The sequence below is a fragment of the Vidua chalybeata genome, chromosome 5 (assembly GCF_026979565.1).
Source record: "Vidua chalybeata isolate OUT-0048 chromosome 5, bVidCha1 merged haplotype, whole genome shotgun sequence".
In the NCBI taxonomy this organism is placed as follows: domain Eukaryota; kingdom Metazoa; phylum Chordata; class Aves; order Passeriformes; family Viduidae; genus Vidua; species Vidua chalybeata.
Window position 1 is genome coordinate 50,824,402 of NC_071534.1, and position 23,204 is coordinate 50,847,605.

General features: G+C 40.2%; 1 protein-coding gene across 5 annotated transcripts in view; it reads right to left on the minus strand.

Annotated features, from left to right (window-relative positions):
• CADPS2 (calcium dependent secretion activator 2) overlaps window positions 1–21,399 on the minus strand; it is a 281,254-nt gene extending 259,855 nt beyond the window's left edge. For all 5 annotated transcript variants that reach the window (XM_053942794.1, XM_053942793.1, XM_053942792.1 and 2 more), the window contains exon 1: window positions 21,003–21,399. In XM_053942794.1, the coding sequence (XP_053798769.1) occupies window positions 21,003–21,326 (324 nt within the window). In that variant the 5' untranslated portion in view covers window positions 21,327–21,399. The remainder of the gene's footprint in view (window positions 1–21,002) is intronic.
• Between the last annotated feature and the right edge of the window lie 1,805 nt (window positions 21,400–23,204).

A 23,204-nucleotide genomic window follows, 5' to 3' on the forward strand; every position in this document is an offset into this window, starting at 1 on the left:
CTGTATCACAATCTTTCATGATATTAGGATTCACTGTAATCTGTGCGTCTGTTACTTTGAATGGAACACGGATTCCCCAAGGCAGTTTCTGATCTGTAAGTAAAAGCTTGCAAGGAAGCAAACAGTCTCATAAAGGCACTAAGTTTTCCTTCGAAAAAGCCTTGAAACTTGAAGGTTTAAATTTTAAAAGCCCATATGCCAAGAAAGTTTGCTTTTAGAAACAGCAAAAAGGAGGTAGAACTTCTGTTCTTTTTTAAAAGACAAACCAAAGATAGCATGTTGTGAAGTATAAAGTTACCATGAAAGCTTTCAGAGGCAGCAAGCTACCTCGAAAGGTCTCTCCAGAGAAAGACTGAAAATAAGATTAATACTCTTGAGAAAGGAGAAAGCAAACAAATTGTATAAAGCAAAAGATTCTATTTTTCAAATTACCATAGGTAGAACAAGTGCTATCATCTCCTGAGATCTAACTTCATAAAGTTAAGAACTAGACAGCCCAATACCTAATGCCAAAGCTGAAACAGCACGTGCAAGCAAAATATTGTTGTGTGAGTCCTACTCATTTTGGATTTGATGAATTCTGGTCTGAAGGAAGCGACTCCATGCAAAACACAATGTGGTAACAACGCAGCACACCAGAAAAATAAATGCAACACCCACATTCAACTCTAGATACAGTCTATATTGTAAACAGTTTGGCAACACTTCAGGATGCAGGATATATTTCCTTATAAGAGAGTCACACAGATATTCCTTACCACAACTTGAGTGACACCCCAGGTCAGCACTGCCCACTAGCCAGAGACCCAGGCAGCTGTGTCCCACCTACACTGCCTACAGCTGGAGAACTCAGCTCATGGGGAATTCTTCTCTAGACCTACAGAAATTTTTTTACCCTCATAACAGAGGGTAAAACGCCTGAACAGATGCTCAGAAAGGTCAGAGTCTTCACTGTTAAAGATGTTCAAATTCCTCCATGTGCTCAGTGGAGATCTTACCCATGCAGTCAGTGTACCCAACCGAGCAAGTTGCTTGTCACTCTACAGTACACGCCTTATAAATTTCCCAAATGAGTGGATGACCTAATGAATGAACTGATGCACACATGTCTCTGCTGACCAAATATCCCCTAACTAAATGGGAGCCCAGACAAGAGTACCCAAATTTACATATTGTCTCCCCAAGCTTCTTCTTGCATGTGCAAACTCATCTTTCCAGTTAAATACAGAACTGAAAATTAGCTAACTCATTTCTGAGTCACTGATTGTCACTGATCCATGAGAATGCTGCCACTTTGACATTACAGCATTTGAGAATAAAGTCTCTTAGTGTATGAAGTGAGGGAAATAATCCTACTATGTGGAAGATTTTAAAATTTACAATAATTAGTACGTTCCCTGCAAATTTTCCATACTTTTATTTGTAAAATATGTGAAGATGGTTGCAGCACATAATAGTGTAAAGCACACAGACTCATTTATTGCAGGTAGGATACAAAAATTGTGACATCACTAAAGATGCTGACACAAAACTTTACATCTCTCAGTTTCCACCCTGATACAGCATCACAGGTTAAAAAATATTCTGAAAGTGAAACATTTCATTACCCAAAAATAACAGATGTTTCTGGCATCATGACAAGGCAGCAGCATGTGCACAACATCCACAATAACCCAGGATTTGTGGAAAATCCACACTTAAAGGGGGTTAACACTTAAGGAACAATGCTTCTCTTACTTTAGAAAATAAAGTTCTGTGTAAGCAAAAAAAAAAAACAAAACACCTTTTTCATAACAATAGAAAATGAACTATTTAATCATAAATAGTATAGAACAACAGAAAAATAAGGAAAATAAATCAGTATTCTGTGAGCCTTTTGTAAACACTGCCTCATCTCTTGACAAGGAATTTTCCTCCAGGATTTGATCTCCATGTCTGCTAAATTTTAAAGCCATGCAAATAATGCAAATTCAGCCTAAATTTCTAACTTCTAACAACAAGGACTTTCAGGCATATTTACACAAATCATATTGTTCCTACAAACAACTGCTACAGAGTTATCTAAAATAAAAAAAAAAAAAATTGATTACTATGTTGGTTATATAAAGTAAAATCCCAGTGCCACATGTTGAAGAATGAATTCACATTTCTTCATGAGTCATCTGGTTTAAAGCTAAGTATTATTCTCCTCCACCCAGAAATCTTGTATAAACATAGGAATAGTACATTATTTTTCTTTCAAAATGAACACACCTATCAAAAATCCACAATTCCTTCTAAGGCGAATTCACAAACACATCCCTTCCTGAACAGGAGGCTGAAAGAAGTATCAGAAAAAGAAGGTATTTTTCAATCTAGCTGTGGGCTGCTATTGCCACACACCTAATTTTCAGTGCAGTAGTACCCATTCATATTGGTATGACTTCACTCAAATAACACTAAAGTCCTTTCATCACCTCCAGGTGCTCCTAAGTTAGGAATTGCTAAGCTAAGCTGCTTATTAGCTTAACAGGTATTTTAAAGTCAAATAACAGCAGATTTGCCTCGGACAACTAATGTTTGATACCACTGTATAAATCACCCAGGTCTTTTAGATGCTTGTCTCTTCTGTAACAATGGATTTTATTTTTACACTCATAAACAGCAGGTCCCCAACCACCAACAGTTTTGTAATTCCTATTCATTTTACTAAATTAGTATCTTGAAAGCAGAAGAGCTAAAAGAGTGAAGAGTTTGAGGGGCTCCTCTTATTCATGTCTGATCTTCAGAGGGACCATTGTCAAAATAGGTAAAACCATATAAATTAATTTTGGAAAAAATACCAAGTACTAGGAAACACTATATTACCCAAACTAAAAGTATGCTTAGTTCTGGAAAATTTTGCCAAATAGGAGTTTTCCTTTGTTAATGCTTCTGAAGTTTTCTTCAAAGTCAAAACATTCAAGCAAGGGTGTCCATCACCATCAGTAAGGGAAAATTCAGATTGCCTCCTCTAGAACAAATGATTCCTCCTCTCATCTGCCTATCCTTACGCCGTGTATTGACTTCTCTGCCAATACTTAGACTCCTGAAAAATAATTATAAAAATTACAGTATTCAGATTACATGATCACAAGTATTTCATTAAAGAACAGCAGCGAGGATGGGCGTTGTACTTCTGCAAAGCATTATCATGAAACTTCTTCAGTTGCAGCTGCATTCCATGGTCTCACTTTCAAGAGAACTGTACAGAGAGTTGTAAAGATAAGAAAAGACAAGGGACACATAAACTTCTATCAGATGTGTTTCCCACATTCATCAGTAGGTCTTCAAAAAGTACTACTTCCAGGGAGAAAGAAACCATTCAAACAAAGGGGAATGTGGAAATCTCACAGTTTAGAAACAAACCCAGAACTATAGACCCAACAGCTGACTAGAAACAGTCAAAACCTGGCAAGTTTTCATATCACAATAGTCCATGCTCAAATTTACCTATTTTAATATAATGCTTGGCTCCATGGCCTTACCACCTTAAGTCCCTCTGGACAACTTGGTGGAGCTAGCATTTAACATCTGCACACTCTTAAAGACAGAAACCCATAGTGAAAGGGGACACAACACTATTTAGCCATTATTTAGATCAGTGTATATATATAATTATATATTATGATTTAATTTCTTGATTTCTGCTTAAAGGAAATGGCCAAGAAAATTTTATCACTCTTCCTGATGCTGGCAAACCTATTCAAGAAAGAGGTATTTAAATTAAAATGTTAAAGTTTACCAGTCTGTTCTTTTTTTCTAATTCCTACTGCCTTATCATTGCAGAGTGGTATGATTTTTCTCAAAATCTACCATTAAAAGGAACAATCTCAGAAATGCTTATTTCAAAGTGTTGCATAATGTCATTATTAGCATTTTATTTCAAACCATGACTCATGGACATTCATTCTGAAAAGCTACAAAATAAAAGCACTAGGAAGCACGCAGTGAGAGACCAGGACAATAATGAAAATGAGAATGGAAATCAATAAAGAGAAAAGAACTAGAGCAATGGGACTTGGACCATATCACAGACCATAATTCACTGGTGACTAACTTAGACTGAATGCTAACAACTGAATGCTGGCAGGAAAGCATTTGATCAAAACCTACCTGACAGAGCACAGAGCTCAAAAGGCAAATCAAGCAGGTCTCTCTAAAGCTATTCTAATTAGAGTTTAGTGGTGTGACCTTTTTTTTTTTTTTTTTTGTTCCCTTCTTAAAGATAAAAAGGGGAAAAAAAAAGGCTAAAATAGTCTTAAAGCTATTACTCTCCATAAATGCTTAGTTACAACTTCACAATATATTCACAGAGCATGTACTTCTGCAAAATCCCAGTGAACCACAGAAGTTTCCCTGCTCAAGTCCCCTGAAGGCCAGGATCTGAGCAGGGCACAGCAGACAGGCAAAGGGGAAAAGGTTAAGTGGCTCCAGGACAGCACACATATTTAATAACATGACGGCAGATAAGATCAGATGTTTGAAGGAAACAATGAAAGGAAGTTGGCTGAAAGCCTCCCGGCCTTCCCAGTTTAAGTCAGGAGTAAATACTTATCTTTAATCCTGGAAAAGTTGCCTAAGAAAACTTTGGTATACACTGTATTGGTAGTCTATGTATCTAACCAAAAGGCAAGAGAGCAGTATTCCTGATGTCCATCCCTCCCACTGTCACAGAAAAAAAAAAAAAAAAATGGCACAGTGATTATGTATATGTCAGAGGAACTGTGCTGACATTTACTACATAGCTATTGCACTGGCAGCTAGGGGGTAGTCTGATATTCCAGAGATGTAATTTCCTTTCCAAACTTCAGACAGAACCCAACTTTCAGTATTTCTATTATTTTCAAAGTTACAGTAGAGGAGCAATACTTTGATATTCTTCCTGTTCTGCACAGAAGGCATAATGATGAAGGATCGAAGCATACAAAAATCAGAACTTCCAGAGAGAGAGCTTATTCCTTCCTCCAACGCCCAGTTCTCCACTCTTCTACTGAGACTACCAACTGAATTTGACAGGAATTTCTTCTCCTTTCTAAAGCTTTTCTTCCTTCTGGTGCAAAGGACCACGCAACGCAAGCCTAAACCAAAAGACATATATGCCATTCCATAAAATCCAGTACGGTTGAGGAGTGTGAGAAGTGGAAGAGCTGTGGTGAATGAGGTTTGCTTAACTTTGTGCAATTAAACCACACAGGAACATGAGTAAGACTTTCAAAGTGATTCACTTGGTCCCCAGCACAAGCACCAGTCTCAAGAAGCACAGAAAAAATGACTGACCTTCACAAAAATTCACAGTATATACTTTGTAACAGCTTTTCCTAAATTATTACTTAAAAATGCTGAGTAGGAGTAAGGCAAACAGGCCAAGGCTAACTTTCCAATGCTGGGAGATGCCTGAATTACCACACTACAGGCAGAATAAAAGATGACACAGGACCATAAGTAACTCACTCTTGTGTTGGGTTGCAAAACAAAAGCACAGGTTCAATATTTTAGAGGGAAGGATTAACTCCAAATGCTGCTGTTATGCACGTTATTCATGCTATACATTACTTCTACAAGCATTCAAATCATATGCAAAAGTATAGTGAAAATTCACAAGTCTAGACAGATTCTATAGAGAAATCAGTATTTAACCTCCTGTGGTCAACAAAATGCTTGACCTAACAGATGTTTTGTAAACTCTGCTCTGCAGTGTGCCAAATGTGGCCAGGGCAGAATGCCAGGAACAGCCTTTTTAGAACCTTACTGGACAACCAGGAACTCAAGACTATTGATGGCAGTTGGGATAAAAACAAATTAGAACACAGCAATACTGCAAGTGAATTCATTCAAATTGTGCCACTGAACAAGTCTTGTTCTTTATCACCACAGCACTTAATTATTTTGAGAGCTTGCTGATAGGCATGGTTATTGAACACAAATCTGGTCTCAGCAATTTGCATTTTGTCAGGAAGATCTCTTTAGCCTGGAAACTGAGAAGTGGTAATTTATTCTCTGTGTCAAGGAATTAAGAGGAGTTAGTCAATTCTGTCATCTGAAGAGTTGAGAGACCTGAATAAGCCAGTGTTCAAACTCTTTAGAAGAGTCTGAAAGATATCCAGCATCGACCAAAATATCCTCCTTCCCAAAAGAGGGCAGCAGGTCTCTATATGCAGAGAAGCATAGACTCCATAGGATAAGGACATAAAAATAAGTTTAGAGTCAGGGTAAGGAGTAATAGCTGACCCAGAATAGGAAGGATTAAAAAGTCACTATTTATTTAAAAGATTATAAAAATCAAGTCTTTTTATTCTTGCTTTCCGGCTAGAAGAATGCTGTAGATCTTATCTAGACAACAGTTACACAGCGGAGATACTGCCACAAAGGGCAAAAAGACTCCAAAAATATGAAGGTAACTGTTAAAGGAGAAATAGAAGGAAAGGTAGCTGAAAATTGACCATAAATACAATGTTTCCATGTTGTTATGACAGAGAGAACAGGAACATGATTACAAATATTCTGAATCGGAAGACTGATACTGGCATTCAGGGCTGGGACGCACTAGCACACAGAGTGGATTAAAAAAAAACGTACTGGATAAAAAGATGTACTGGAAAACAGCCACCCCAGGAGCTGTGGTAACCAAAATGTGGTGAAATTCAGCATCCCAAACTTCAGGCCAGGACTCACAACAACTTCTGCAATATTTTTGTTCTCCTTGGCTGCTCTAAGCTGAAGGCTCAAATGCACTGCCTTAGCACACTCCAGGCATCATGTTCATGTGACATGAGAACAAGGGGGCATTAATTCCAGCTGCAAAAGCTACAGATAAAGGCAGTTAGGACATTCAGAGAAGAAGAGAAATTACTGCCTGATGGGTGGCTCAGACCTTGGATAGTTTCATGCAGGAGAATGAGACACCATCCTCTACTAAATCCTTCAGGAAGGAAAAGCTGTTATTACAGCTGAAGGGCAGAGCTGACAGAACAGGAAGTGGGTATAAACCAAACCTGCAAATGCATTTGTCTGGGAAACAAAAGTCTCACAACTATTAGAGTAAGGAAAAACAGTAGCAATACCTACTAAGTGAAATTTCACCTGCTTATCAAAGAGAAAAGATATCTTATTTTTGGTCATGAGACTGACGGAACCCAGGAGGTCCCTTCCCATTTGTAGTTCAAGTATGATAAACAGTAACTTGTCTGTGTGTTGAATACATTCATCAGCTTTGCAATGATTTTGCAATATCATCTTCCCATCCTACAGCAAATTCACAACTTCATTCAGCCATGATATTTGCCAGCATGTTTACTTGGTGTACCTGAGGCCCAGCAGCTTTGTTAGCCTGGTTTATTACATGTTCTGTGAAAGGCACAAATACAGTAGCAGAGCTGTCTGGCAGCAGATGTGCTCCCTGGTAAATATCTGGTGATTCAAAAAGAATTTTGTGAACTGGCAGGGGGATAAAATACCTGTTTTCACACAATACATTGAGGGAAAATCTATAGCTCTCCTATTTGTGCCACCTTTCAAAAAATAGCCCTTATTTTGGTTTCCTAATTGCATGAACACAATTTGCAAATACACACATTAAGCTATTTAGAAGCTACTGCATCAGAAATTATGTCCCTAACTCAGACAATCAAATCCTCCTCAAAACAGGATTAGTTTAGTCCATCTTGATCTTTCTCACTCTTCTGCATTGATTGCACGAATTTATTTACTTGCAATGGAAAAAGAAAGCCAACATATTATTTCGATGCTTTATTTGGTTTAAAATTATTAGGCTCAAAATTAGCAAGCAACTTACTAGTATTTTGAGACAGTTTTCCATTTTTGTACCCTAAGTACTATATTTTTATTACTTATTCATATGAATGGCTGTGGTGAGTACATGCTGACACCTGCCTTACACACACAAATGCACATCCTGTCCAAGGATGGGTTCACCCCATTGACAAAACAACTGATTTTCTCCCTGAATACTTCAGCCTTTCAGAAAACAAAGGTTAGAGGCTATCTTATTCTGATGTTATTATGCAATTCTGTTCATTTTCCAGATTCTCCAGCACTATAGATTGAAATGGATTTGCATCACTGACCATCTGTATTGCTCAGAGCTGCAGCTCCTCACACCCCTTCACTCAATCTCTGAGCAGACATATTACTCCAGCTATTATAGTCAATAGGCATTACCCCATTTATCTTATTAGCACTGACTGAGGCAGTGTTAGTCTGACCACCAATATGAAGCAGCTGTTCCAGCCTAACCACATCACTACTAAAAATAAAATAGATAAATTTCTTTTTTTTCCCCAAGAAGTGACTTATGATGGCTGCGTCGGCTGCTCTGTAGCCTCACTAAAATCAGACTGAGTAAAAGGTAAGCACTATCTCTACAGTTGTGCAGTATAGGAGGAGAATTTTGTCTTACTGTTTTTTTAAACCACATAATTGAGATAGCTGTTTTCCTGTTATACTCATTATTTTTCCACTATAAGAAAAAAATCAAAAATTCAATCAAATTAGGAAAATAAATTACCCTTCACACCAAGAAGATGTATGCTTCCAAAGCAAATGTCTGCAGGCAAGGTACAAATCCATCCTAAATATAAAACCAAGCAAAATACTTAAGTCTTATGCCCTCAAAAATTAAAAAGCAGAAATAGAATACTATAAATTCAGTGTATTCATTTCAACAGAATGAACTCTGACCTAGCCCTAGGAAATCAGATCAATTCTAAAAGCTCAATATTAATAAAAAATAAAATCTTCACTATCAACACAATTCATATGAATATCTTTGCTTCCTTACTACAAGGTTTAGGAGTCTTGTCTTTGAAAAAACTACAAAAGCCAAGGCAGAAATACACATCTGCAGGGTTTGGGATGTTGGATTTGTTGGCTTGGTTTGGAAGGCTGGGAGTGTGTGATGTTTGTTTTTAAAGAAATTAAATGGCAATTTACAAGTTCTACTACAATAAACAGAACAAATAAAAATACATTTCTGAAAAAGTAGTAGTATTAAGTAACTTCTATTTCAGTATTTTATGCTTAATGCATAGCTTTAAAGCCAAGGAGATCATAACATGCAGTGCAGCACTCATTCTAATCCCCTTCCATAGTACCTACAGCTTTCTTCCCTGCTTGCCTCTGCCATGGATCATGGTCTCACTTGGAGCACACAGGAGTCCACTGTGCTCACATCCTTCTTCCAGGATGTGAACACATTCAGGGTTACAGCATACAACCTTATGGGACCATACAGATACTAATCAATTCATTGCAACACAAAACCCTATGGGACCAAACAGATAGTAATCAATTCATTGCAACACACACCCTCATGGGACCAAGGACATCCTGATGAATCTATTGAAGCTCAGAACAACTAAAAGATACTACAAAGGACATGGGTATTTCAGTTCTGGGGTTGGTCCCTCTGTGAAGATGAATCCCACATAAAGAAGGGCTCACTACAATGATCACAGATCGATCATTGAGAATTAAATATCATGCCTGTCTTAGATGGACATCACACAGCAGTGGGTTGATTGTCCAGCCTAACTACTTCAAGACCCATGTTCCCTTCATGTGCACCCCAGCACCCTGGGGTACCTGCAGCCTCGCACCTCAGCCTCCAGTAGAGACTTAGAATCAGTATAGGAAATTGCTCCTTGGGTTTAATGCTTCCAAGCATTCATTTTTATTTATTCCTATCTAAATTTTTATATATGTGTAAATGTAATTGAGGATTAAGGCTATTAAAAACAGTTCAAATTATTAAATTAAGGAGTGCCAATTAGGTGAGAATACCCAAACAGATGCCTGGATAAAACTTTATCCCTGATTAGCCCCTTTGAAGAACTGCTTAGGATAAAAAAGCCTTATTAATTGAACTTGAGAAGATAAATCTTTAAACTTTCAATTTTTATTTTGTCAGATGTAATTTCCATATTGCTGTTTTTTCAAGAACATCAAAAAATCACAGTCCATTTGGTGGGCCATACACTTAACAGCCAACACTTGCTACAGACACACATGCTACTAATCAACACAGAGGATGCTACCCAGAGGGCCCTGCAAGAACCCAAGACCACTCTCAGCTCTATGAGAAGCGAACTATTGCAAAGCCAACTATTAAAACAAAATACACTGTGTTGGCGTATTTCATAAGCAGGTTCTATTGAAGTCATATTGAAGTCTATTGAAGAGAGCATTTGATATTGAAATGGAAATACTATTCCTATTTTACCTGTCATTCTGCCCCTATTAGTCCCTGCCTCAGCAATAGAAAGCATAAGCAGAGCAAACTTGCAAGATAGTTCAGGTCTATCTGCAGGATTAGATTCAGTGGATGGTTCAGTGTGTCACAATATTTTCCAAGGGCACATTATTTGCTCTCTGAAGATACTCTTGAAAATTATTTCTTAGTCATTAATTATTCATTCTATTTCTTATAATCAGTTCTTTTAATTAGTATCCCAGGCAGCTTTTCAGTAATTAGGGGCAGTTTGTTGCCCCTAATTAACTTCAGACTTAGCAAGACTCTTATTACTTTGTTATTTCAGTTGTTTTTATGTTTGCATTGCATATGCTGTCCTGCTTTAATGGCTCAGAAAGGAGACTCTTGTGTCCCTGTTGCGCTACTTATCTCATTTAGGTTCCATCTCTCTTTCTTGACTCTATATTAAATGAAGTATATTAAATCTCTCTGACTTTCTGAAGTCACGTCTACACTGGCAAGCAGTGTGACACCAGAAAAGTACATCTGTACAGTGAAACAGCCTGCCAGCCTGTACAGTCTCCTACCCTTTTGTGCTGCTTTCTATAGTTAAGTGCACTTGTAACATACACAGTTTGTAATACAGCAAGAGGGTCATGTATGGAGGCTTTACCCAGTTTGCTGATTTTATTATGCCTCTGTGGCCTCTTGAAGGCCATTCTGGACTGAGTTTTGACCAAATGTTGTTAGCAATCAATGGGTTAATAAACCATTAGTGTTTAAATATCCAGAACACATAAAACAGCTAGACGTTTAGTAATAATCTGAATAATTTTATTTTTTTAAATAAATGATACTTCTCTTTCTTACACAGTGTTTTTCACCTACAGACAGTAAGGTATATTAAAGCAGCAGAAAGACTGGTGTAATCCAGTTGCTCCAATTAAAGTTTGAGGAAGAGTCAAGCAAAGGCAACAACAGCTCTGTTCACAGCATGCCACTGACCTTCTGGGTGATTCAGCAAGGAAAGAGGTTTTAAAAATTCCCCACCCCAGGCTATTGGTAGTGGGGGCAAAGAGGAGACAAACAAATTTTCATCTGGTGCTAACAGAAGTCCTGTAAGGTACATCCTACAATCAGGGTGTCTGAGAGAGACTCACACACAAAAATACTGGCACAGCCTGGTATCAGTGGGTGACTGATCTGCAGAACAAACAGATTAGCTTTACATTACACAGTTAAGAACAACACTTCCTTTCAGCAACACATGAGCAAAATACATCGATTATGTATGCACGCACAGCTGGATCTTGTAATTTTCAGCTTTCCACTGTAGGATATTTTGGTTTTTATATTCCAGGTGATAAAACAGAAGGCTTATATTCACAAAGCATAGCTAGTCTTATAATAGCTTTATATAACATTTATATAATTTTATAATATTTATTACCACAGTAGAAGGCCTGGGAACATTAAGTTATTAAGTACCTAAATACTTGGATGGCAGAGAAAGACAACTTTAAAAGCTGGCCTTAATCTCAAGTAGTGTTTTTAAACTAAATTAACTTGGGAGACAAAGTATGCTGAAAAGAACCCAAAGTCATATAAACAAGACTGTCAGAATATTTAAGCTAAAACACATCTAGCTACTTCATAACCATGTACTAGTATGCTCAGAATCACTACTGTGCGTAGCACATGTGTGGCTATGAGAATGATACTGCATTTGGAGTTAAGTCACCGCAAGCAGAATCTAAGTGTCTATTCAGGCAAATACTCCAACAGCTATCTGAAGATCACTACAAAAAGAAAAATTCTAATGGAGTTTGTTAACTTCCATCTCCACATAACACCACTACTTACTCTTAAATCCCCACTGGTAGAAGACTGAAAAATCCTCTGCCTTTTAATGACACTGTAGAAAGGAAAAGAAAGTGAAAGGGGAACTGATTTCTAAGATGATTTAATAGCAGATCTATACCAAACAACCTCTTACTTGTTTTTATTTCTTCTCTTTGCCTATGCTCCATCCATAAGGAGGTCAAAACAATAAAAAAAATTAAAACGTCAATATTAATATTTTAGCAATAATATGTATTTGATGTATTAAATAGGTGGAGTGGAGAAACATTTGTAGAACACTTCTGAATAAGAAATAACCCTGCTACAAGGCCTCAGAATACATAATTTACAAATAAATCAAGGAATTTATGAGCAATAGGCACGAACTGGGGATGTTTCCCAGCAAAAGGCAGCAAGATAAGCATTTGGCGTAGACTGCCTGAAGGTGAATTTTTTCTTAGAAAAAGAAAACTCATGAATTCACCATTAGAACAACCTAAACATATAAAACAACTCCAACTTTCTGCAGAAAAAAAACAATTTTCCCCAGTGCAGTATATGCTACTGCTTTGATTTTCATGCAGTCCAACTTCTGCATACCATTTTTCTCACCAGCTCTTTGCCCTAGCTATTCTGTATTACACTAGCATAGATTTTAAGACTATTCCCTTATTTAGCAGTTAAATCATTATCCTTTTTTCTAGACCAATGTCTTTCCTGCAAACTCATCCCCCAAGATATTCCTCTTTCATTTCTGTTTGATACTGAAAAGCATAACTCTCATGACCAATGGATTTGCCTGCTACAAATTCATTCCTCTTTAACTTTGTCATTGTCCTTGCTGAACAGTTACTCTACTCCAAAATTAATTCTGTTCCATACACTTTCTCAACTTAGTCCATGAAACTCTCCATCACTGGTAGCTACTTCTCCTCTAATCGTTGTAGATGTATACCATCTCTTCAGAAGTCTCATTTATGCCCTGTGTACTTGTCCTTTCTTCCACATCCTTGGCTATGGCCCAAACAAGTCTACTCAAAGTATTATCCTAAGGATTCTTTTTGTGTCTATCACTCAGAGTATCCCTCCAGCACTTTCATTACACAGAAACTGCCAGCCTCTATTCCTAAAACCCCAGAGACAAGACAATTGAACATAAATGAATAATTAATGGTTGAGAAAAAAAAACGGAAACAAAGTTGTAGAAAAATTCTTGTATAATCACCTTCTCTTTTTCTAATTTTGATTCACCAGATCACATATTTAAAGGAGTACTCACTGTACCTCTGTTCATTCTTCACAATGCTGTTAATTAATGCTTTTCCCCTTCCTGACAGGAAAAACACTCAAGAACATTCTTGAACTCATGCATACAAGCATGCATGAAGCACTGAAGAGAAGCATATGCTTTATCTCCTCACTGCAAAATAAATAAGGACCAGAAATAAATTCTATTGAGCAAGTACCATCAACTTCTAGGGAGTTTTAAATACAAAATGAAAAGCCTTCAATGCTTATGGCTGAGAAAATAACCTTCAAAATGAAAGCTTAAGCTGATGCAGCCTGGTACCAACATGCAAACACTCTATCTCTTCTGCTGCTCAGACTTTCCCACACACAGCAACAAACTGAAAACTGCCTTTTCACAGCTGCTATTCTGAAACCTGGGGGAATGAGCTGCAACACACAAGAACTGGGCTGCTTTCAATTCAGTGCCAGCACTTCTAGGCAGAAATGGGCACTGGAGAGAGGCATTAGGCAAATGAGAAGGACTTTAGAAGACTCTGTTCCTCACCCTGCCTCCCATGCTGAATGGCAAGAGACAGAAGTCAAAGAGAAGTCTGAGTGCCAGACCTGTGCATGCAACTGCCATCAGCTGGTAGCAAGAGGAGTACCTTGGAAAGAAATATAGGAGGCATGTTTGCAGCTAATGTGCCAAAAAAACCCTATATGAAAACTGACTTCAGGATTAAATGTTTAAAAGCCTTAGAGATACCTGAGATACCTTAGAGAACCAGCCTGGTACCTGGTTCAGAGAGAGTAACATACTAATTGGGGCTCAGTACAACTAAATACAGAACCAGAGTCAAGGCATAAAGACAAACACCCCAAAACACATCCCTCAATGAGCAGAGGTGAGGCAGTAAGCCAAGCACTTTCCTAGCAGACAACAAACACATCATCCCATCTTCCTCTAAGGATAACTCTCCAGTCAATAAAGCAAGTCTTGTCCCTGAGCTATTAGCTTTCCACTCGTAGCAAGGGAAGCAGCAGGAGGCAGGGATATGTTAAGCTAGCAAAGTAAGGGATATCTACACACAAGGAAAAAACAAGGATAATGGGAGACTAGAACACAAATACAAAGGTACATTAAAAAAGCAAGCCAATACATATTAAAAGCAACTTCAGGATGATATTCACCAGTATTAAAAATAAATGGTACAAAGCCAGAAAGAGAAAAACCAACTCTAATATCCAGCATGAAAATGGAAAGGCAATTGGTTAGTAGCGTCCCCAAACATGAACTGGTGACAATAGGTTTGCATGGGGGAGCAAGGGGGAAAAACTGAAAATTTGCTATTACAGAAATACATTGCTCAATGAATAGTCAACTAGCAACCAAACAGTATTTTCTGCTCTGGCAATAGCGTACAGTTAAAGACAGCATGTAGTAATTGATATTTTGATACACTGCACCTCAGGCAGCTAAAGGAGTGCAGTTCAGAGGGGGAAAAAGTATTTTCCTCAGCTTTGTTATTCCACAGCATCAATGAGTACATTTCACAGATGATGTCTGAGAAAGTATTAAAGACAAGATGAGCTGATTTGGTATTTCTGCCTCTCAATCACCAATTACAGCAGTTCAGATACACAAAATACAATGTGAGAATAACAACTGCAAAGGGTTAGAAATGCAAGGCAGCCCAGCCAGACAATTCCCCCATACAGTCCCTGAAGAGAGGGTGGCAATCAACTGATCCTTCAAGCTTTCCTCCTGTCAGCTCCCCTGTAGAAAAAAAACCTAATAACTAGTCTTCCACAGGCACATTAAACTGGGTATTTGCCAACAGAGTTAACATATTTGTCAAACGTTGTGTGTGACAGAAAAAAAGAAACAACCTGAAGTTAGGCATTCAGAGAAAAAAAAAAAGTTCCATCCACTAATAAGAACTATTCAAATTTCAAAGGCAAGTATAGGTAAAATAGGCAGTGAAAACAAAAACAAGGCAGGCAAAAGAAGAGAGTGATAAATTTTTCATCATAGTAGACCAGGTTCGCAGACTGTCCAAACATGTTCACTTCATTACACAGCTGTTTACCAATATGTGGTTTTCCCAGCACACCGCCAGCTTCTGGCCAAGCCACACTGATCCATGCTGAGCTGGTAGGCCAGAAGAAGAATTTAAGATTAAAACACAACTCTGATGGGTTGTCATTTCTAAAGTGGCACTGGTTACTAGGAGGCTTTGCTTCTCTCATCACCCTTCAGTACTTCTTCAGCCATGGCCGATTCAATTGCCCACGGGGAGCAACTTTCCTAACTGCAGGCAAAACCAACTTCTTCCCCAAATAGCTGGTTCTCACAGGGGTAGAAAGATCTATTTGTGAATAACCTTGTCTCAACACATAGACAGGTCTGTAGGCTACCATATTATGGGTTTTGACAGGATTTACCAGAACTCTCTATACTCATTTGACTAAAAACTATACACAGCTTAGAGCTCAATGACAAGGTGTTATGGGGAAAAATAAGGAAATCAACTTGATTAAAAATTACTTTCTATAACACTACAAAAAGAACTGAAATTTGTAAAGGAAGCAATGAAGGTAGAATTGGAAGACATGTTCCTAGAAAGACGTTTAGCAGAATTTTGACCGGATGAACAAGTTTTATAGCTATGTTTGTTCTCTGATATGTGTCTACAGTTTCTGAAAACAATGGTTTTGGATGCATTCTCCTTGCTACCTTAGCAATGCAGAAAGGAAATCTAATGAAGCATGTTCAGAGGCCAAGAGACAATTTTTCTTTCCCAAAATATGCTTAGCCAATAAATAAGCAGATACACATCACCAGCTCAAAAGCAAGGAGACACAGGGCTTGAGACAGAAGAAAGACAAACACTGGGAATAAAACTGCAATCCAGAGAATGAAGCCTAGCCCCATAACCAGTATTTCCTGACACTGTTGTGTAGTGAACATGTACCATTATAAAACTCTCCTTTACGGATAAAGTCCAAGAAAGAAGAAAGAATGCACAAAATTCAGATGAAAATAAATTACTGACTACTGCTCCTATTTTCAAGAATTAGCTAGAAGTCACTGCTTTTGAGCTATTCATGATTTAATAGCTGGATGGGAGAGAAGGAATGGAAGGAAAATAGGTTATCAAGTATTCAGGAAGTAAACTCACTCAGTTATGAATTCTACATGGCTAGATCAATTATTTCTAATACCTATCACCTATGAAAGCAAGACTTGAATTAACAGCTTTGATGCACTAAGCCTTTCATACATTAAAAAATCTTGTTTAGCCTAGGAGTGCTACTTCTCCCTTAGTCTTGGATTTCTTGGATTTTCTTCTCCCTTTATTGGATTTTGAGAAAGAAAAACACAGGAAAAACAGAAAACACACTTTTTTTTTTTTTTTTTTTTTTTTTTTTGTGAGTTAGTTGTAGCACTTTGTTGTCCCTTCCTTCCCCAGGAACTTCAACTCTGATTTAACCCCCCAGATACAGAACCCTTCGGTTCTGTACATTCACTGAGTAGGTACACTCACTACTGGGTAGGTGCATATGGGTCTACAACTGATTTGTACAAACAGTAGTTACCAGGGCCATCATCTAATCACTGACTCAGTACTTATATACTCATATATAATATATGTTCACACACACGACTTTCCCTTGATGGAAGACAGTAACAAGTGAATTTCTTTCACTAAATCTCATTCTATGGACAAATTCAATCTGGTGGTTTGAGATTCGGTTTGGCTGGGGTAGGAGAACAGAAGAAAGAGGAACAGGCTTAGTTAACAATTGTCTTCTCTTTTGTTGGGACTAAAAACAAGGAGGAGTGAAGAGACAGAAGAAAAAAATGGTGAAATATGTTTGAGGGGACTCAAAAAGAAAAGTAGTTGCTACAGAAAAGTGACAGTCCAAACCAGCATCAGACAAAATTTGCTTTACAAAAGAACAATATGTGATGATGCATCAATATTTCTCTGCAAGGTAGAAAATACACGACTAAATGTTCACAAGTATCTATTGAAAATATGTTACTAAATACATACTAGCCCTTCTCTGTAGAGCTAACTCCATCTTCATCAGGATATGCTACCTCACCTTGAAAAATAACATCATGCTTCAGTTCCACACCTCCAATATTTGATTATACCCCCTTCTCTATCAAAAATCGACTAGCAACCAAATTAAGGCAGGATATAATGGCAACTAACTCTGAACAGTTAAAAAAGAGTACTTCTATCACATAAGCATCCTAGAGACTAAGGAAAAAAAACCAAAGAGCCATGTTATAAAAGTATGTGATTCAGCAAACCCTGGGCTAAATTACATTGACTTTATCGTTAAAAGCAAGATAGAGGAATTGATGGACTCTGGCGAATTATACTAGTTCTTGTTTTTTCTTAAAGTTTAATTTTTTTTTTAGTTAACCTTACCTATCACAATACAGCAGAGCTAATTTTACTTAGCGAGAAAAAAGAAGGAAGAAGAAAGGACAACAGAGGAGTGAAACACTGCCTGGATTCAAAATTCTTTAATTAGTATAACAGAGTCCTTAAGTATGGTGGTTTTAAGATACCATATAGTACATTTTAATCTGATACTAAAGCAAGAACATAAGAAGCCAGCCATACTGTGACCCATTTCCTTACTGATATTACAAGGCAGTTAAAGATACTTGATATATTAATTCCATCTCATTCCCTAACTGGATAATGTGTTCCACATTAAAAAGGAAGCAAACTGCATTCCTCAATATTTGCTCAGCAATATGCCAAATGAACTTGCAGAAGGAACAAATTACTTCTGCTCTTAAGCAGGGTGTATACTATTATTAGGCTCTTGAAAGACTGCCGGTGCAAAAGTACTACAAGGAGTTCACAAGCTGAAATGACACAGCACCATAGATTGTCATTCTAAACTGCACCTTGGATAACCCATGATGGACAGGGCATGCTGAAGCTAACAGTTCCAGTTGCATAATGCAGGCAAGGAACCTCAGGCCAGCTCACAGTGGACAGCCAGCCACATGCTGTCACACAAGTCAGAACTGAAGCAAAAGAGCAAGAGATCAAGTCCATATCTGTATCCTATCTTAGCAGATAGAAAATTAATTCAGGAAATAAGACAGACTTTTATCCCATAGAATATGAGTCATAGAATCACATAATGGGTAAGGTTGGAAGGGGCAACAGTGGTTCATCTAGTCCAACCTCGCTGTTTAAGCAGGGTCACTCCAGAGCATATGGCACAGGATTGCATCCAGATGGTTCTTGAATACCTCCAGTCAGGGAGACTCCACAGCCTCTCTGGGCAATCTGCTCCTGTGTGCAATCACCCGCACAGTAAAGAAGTTCTTCCTCACACTCCAGTAAAGAAGTTCCTTCTCATATGCAGGTGCAATTTCTGTGCATCAGTTTCTGCTTGCTGTCTCTTGTCTTACTACTTTGCACCACTAAGAAGAGTATCCTCTTGACATCCTCCCTTCAGATACTCATATACATTGATAAGGTCCCCTCTCAGTCATCTCTTCTCCAGTCCACCTGTCACACAAAGTATCTTCAGGACATGGTTTAAGACAAACGGTTGCACTCTCATTCCCAAAGCTGACATGGGGCCACCGTGCAGTGCAGAGAACAGAAGTTAGACATAAAAGAGGGCTCCTTCAGACAGCTCTCAGCAATCCCAAATTATCAAAGCAGGTTCTCTGAACTCTCAAAACTCATGACCAGCTCTATTACCCCTACATGCAATAATTTACTGGGTAATATATCCAAAACTGAGGAAGAGGAAGCATGGTTATGTGCATTTCATTAGGTCTAGACAGAAGTGCAACTCTTCAAAAGACTTATTTTTTGTGTTATGTCTTATTTAAAAACACTATTTCCTGACCAGGAAAAGACAAGTCATCCTTGTTCTGCAGCTAAATTCCTAAATATGACAAAAGTCACTTTGTACATACAGCAATTAATGCAAAATCCAGAGTTCACTTAAAAATAGTAATTAGCAAGAGCTGTATTTAATTGTAGGTATCAAGTAAATTTTGTTAATCAGTCTGTTCATTGGTCATAGACAAATTCACAAGTTTTACTTCTGCATCTGCTGCACATCAGTAATCTCTTTTAATACATTTTATTAATAAAAATAATTAATACAGTAGTTATTTTTAAAACAGTTCCTATACTTAGTGACTTAGATCAGTGAGAACTTCTAAATGCTCAGTATCTTCTGCAATTGATGGCCACAGGCTGCAACTTGGAAGTTGATTAGGAAAATTTAATCAAGAGGGGGCAATGGAGCAGTAGAGCAGGTCACACAGACAGATTGAGAGATCTCATCCCTGGAGGCTTCTCAGCCTCCTGCTTAAACCTAGATTGATATCAACACTACATCAAGTCTGCTTTGGCTTTGTCCAGTGGGAAGTCACATTCATAGGGATCTAGATATCTCTTCAAAATGTAATTTCTATGATGATTCCATATTTGGGTAGGGAATTTCCAGTGGGTTGAAAAAATTTATTTCAGATTTTCTTTGGCTTTCTGTTTACAAGATGACTCTATTCAGGCTCTAGAGTTTAAGTACCTAACACTTAATATAAATAAAATAATCTTCCAGGAACAATCTTATTATTACTACCATGTTGCCACATTAACTTGTCTGAGAATTCACTAAACACAATTACTTACCTACTGCAGGCATACTTCAGATACTCCAAAACATTTAGTACTGGATTTTACAAACCCTTAGACATATGGAAGTATCAAAATTATAAAAGCCAAGTAGAATTAAATAATTTTTGTGTCCTATCACTATCCTTCTAGAAAGTGATGTAGAATGGGGGTTTGTTTGTTTCTTTTGTTTTGGATTAGTTTGTTTGTTTACAGAACTGAAAGTAAAAACCCAATTTTTTAGATTAAACATTTCAAGAACTGAGCTTTTAAGTAGTTATCTGGAAACATAGTGCCTTAATCCAAAACTTTAGGTATACTACTTATTCAATAGCTCAAAATTAAGAGGGAATAAGCATAAATACCTACACACATCTGCCAGTTCTCAAAAGCTTGTCTTTCGCGTACAAGACACAGAGAACAACTTAGGTCAACCTTCATTAGAAGGTCATTCTCACCACAAACACGCATGTTGATTGTTTCTATGTACAGAGAGCACACTCGATAACTCATGAAATAAAATAGTTTTCTCGTTCACCTGTGTTTTATGGGTTAATTTGCTCGGGTTGAGTACAGACGGTCAGAACGCGACTGGCAGCAGGCACCTCTGGAAGGTTTAATTCCACCCATCAGGCACCGCCAAGAAGCAGGAATATATCCTCCACCGCAGAACGGCCCCAGCGCGCCCGCTCCCTGCGCTCCTGTGCCCTTCGCACGGCGACTTCGAGCGCAACTCTAAAAACTTAAACGACTTCACCCCCGGTGACTGACGGATTTCTAGATAAAGGGTGTGTTTTAGGCAAGGCGCACTGACACCCAGCCCTGCAGCAGCCGCTCCGGCAGCGCCGCCGGCGCTCCCCGCGCCGTGCCCGGCCGGTGCCGCGGCCCCGCTCAACCTGTTGCGGGCCGGAGCACCGCGGCGGCGGCGGCGCGGCACCGGCGGGCGGGACGGACGGCGCGGGATGGCCCATGGGAGACGAGCGCACACGGCGGGGCGCGGGAGCGGGGAGGCGGGGGCTCACCTTCTGCTGCCGGCGGGCCATGTCCGTGGGCTGCTTGGCGTTGAAGGGGTGCGCGATGCACCTCGCGATGAACACGTAGAGCTGCAGCCGGAGCCGCTTCTCCCGCTCCTCTCGCTGCAGGCGCTCCTGCTCCTCCCGGCCCTCGCTCAGCACCGAAGGGCTAGGGCTGGCTGCCCGTGCCGCCCCGGCCTCCCTGCCCCGCGAGTCCCGGGCGGGCTGCGGCAGCGAGCGCGGCGAGCCGCCGCCCGCCGCCACCAGCACGTCCCGCCGCTCCTCTTCCAGAAGCTCATCGGACTCCTCCTCGCTGGAGGAAGGGTCCAGCATCGCTCTCGGCGGGCGCGCCCCGCGGCCGGGCACGGAGCGAGGCGGGGAGCGGCGCGCACCTTTCCGGACACGTCGAGTTTACACACGGACTGTTTCCGACCGGCGGCGGCCGCCGGGCGGGAGCGGTGGGGCGGGGAGCAGAGGCGGGGTTTGGGAAGGGGGGTCGAGCCTGGGTTGCCGTGGGAATTGCTCCGAGCGGCTCCCGGCGGAGGCAGAGGCGGGACTGGGGCCGGGCTAACATCTCCGCCCGCCCCGGCGAGCGCAGCGACCCGCGAGTGTCCGGGACGGAGTCGGGCTGGCTGCGCTGGGACTGCCGTAACACCGCACCTGCCAACGCGCCCCAGCGCACGGCGCGGCTCCGCTCGGTTCGGCTGCCCTGCTCCCAACGACAGGGGCAGTCGCTGGCAAGGGAGCCCTCAGCAGCGCTGCTCCTCTCGGGCCCTGCCGGCCTGGCAGTGGCTGGTGCGGTGCTCCTTGCCCCGCGCCCCGGCCAGCGTGGGAAGCGCGCCCGCCGCTCGCCAGCCGGCTCGGACACACGGCGGGACTCCCTGCTGGACGGGCAGAGCGGACGCTGTGCTCGTCGACGACCCCGAGCTTCGCTGGCATCCTCTGCTAAGTGTTGGTGCGGAAAATAGAGGCATTTCAAATGGCCCCAGAAAAGGAAGCCACGGAAGCCGTGCATTTCTGAGGTGGCGAGTGGGCTGATGCCGAAGTGTACATTGCTCTCGCAGGTTACTTCTGTTGACAACTTGCAGCCACAGATAGGTGGTTCACATCTGTCTGAAATCGTTTTTCTAGATTCTCTCACGATCCAGATAGATGCATAGTCTCAGTGGTTGTTGTCACAGTTAACGCTCTGAGAAAAATACAAAAGCCTACCACTAGCATTCGCAAAAATTAAACAAAAAAGGCTTCACCATGTGAGAGCCACATTTCTGGAGTCTGATCAGGGCGTCCTGGGAAAGCAGGCTGGGAGAGGGAAAGATATCAGATTTCATGTGGATCAAGTCCTTCTGTCACTGCCTACATACCCACAGGTGGTGGTGCTGGTACCAGGGAGGACAATGAAACTACTGAACAAGGAAGTCTCAGACTAGGAGGACAAAGGCTGGAGGGATGGACTGGTGCACAGAAAGGCCATTCCTCTGTATGCAGCTCTAAAACGATGGCAGCTGAGGCGGTGTCCACACTGCTCCAGGGCCTCCTCATTAGCAGTGGCAAGTTTTCAAAGCCCTGTATGAAAACTCAACAAACTCAGTCAGCCAACCCGATTCTCACTGTATGAACTGAGCTGGGTTTAGAGAGGTGAAGGACTCTAGTCCGTTATCAATATTTTGAAGCGCTCGGTACTGGACATTTTAGAAAGGACCTTTAAAGCTGTCAGTTACCTCCCTAGTGAACCAGGTCTCAGAAGGCGGAATTCCTCCTGCTGTGGGCCGCGACTATTAGCTAGATGGCAGCATTAAGCATTAAGAGTCTGAGTTCTTCTGCCTCTGGATCTGTACCAGGGGAATGAGGGGAACACTGAGGGACAATCATGCTAACAAGCACACTGGCTTTCTTCACACTTTGGGTGCAAAATGTAGCAGTCGAAAAGAAATAGGTGGCCTATTTTTATGGGTGGCTTCTGTCATTAACATTAACTAACAACAGTAAGCAGAATCTGTGAAATGCAGAAAGGTAGTCAGGGAAAAGCATAAATGTCAACCTATTGAACATCTCTGGTCACATTTCCTCAGCACAGTAATTTGCTAAAGCCATTTTTTCTGGGACCACCATCATCAATCACATGTCAGTGCTTGTGTCTCCATAGTCCTATAGTAAAGGGGTAGTTCTATAAAAAACATGGTTACTGTAAATGACTTTTTCACTAAGAGG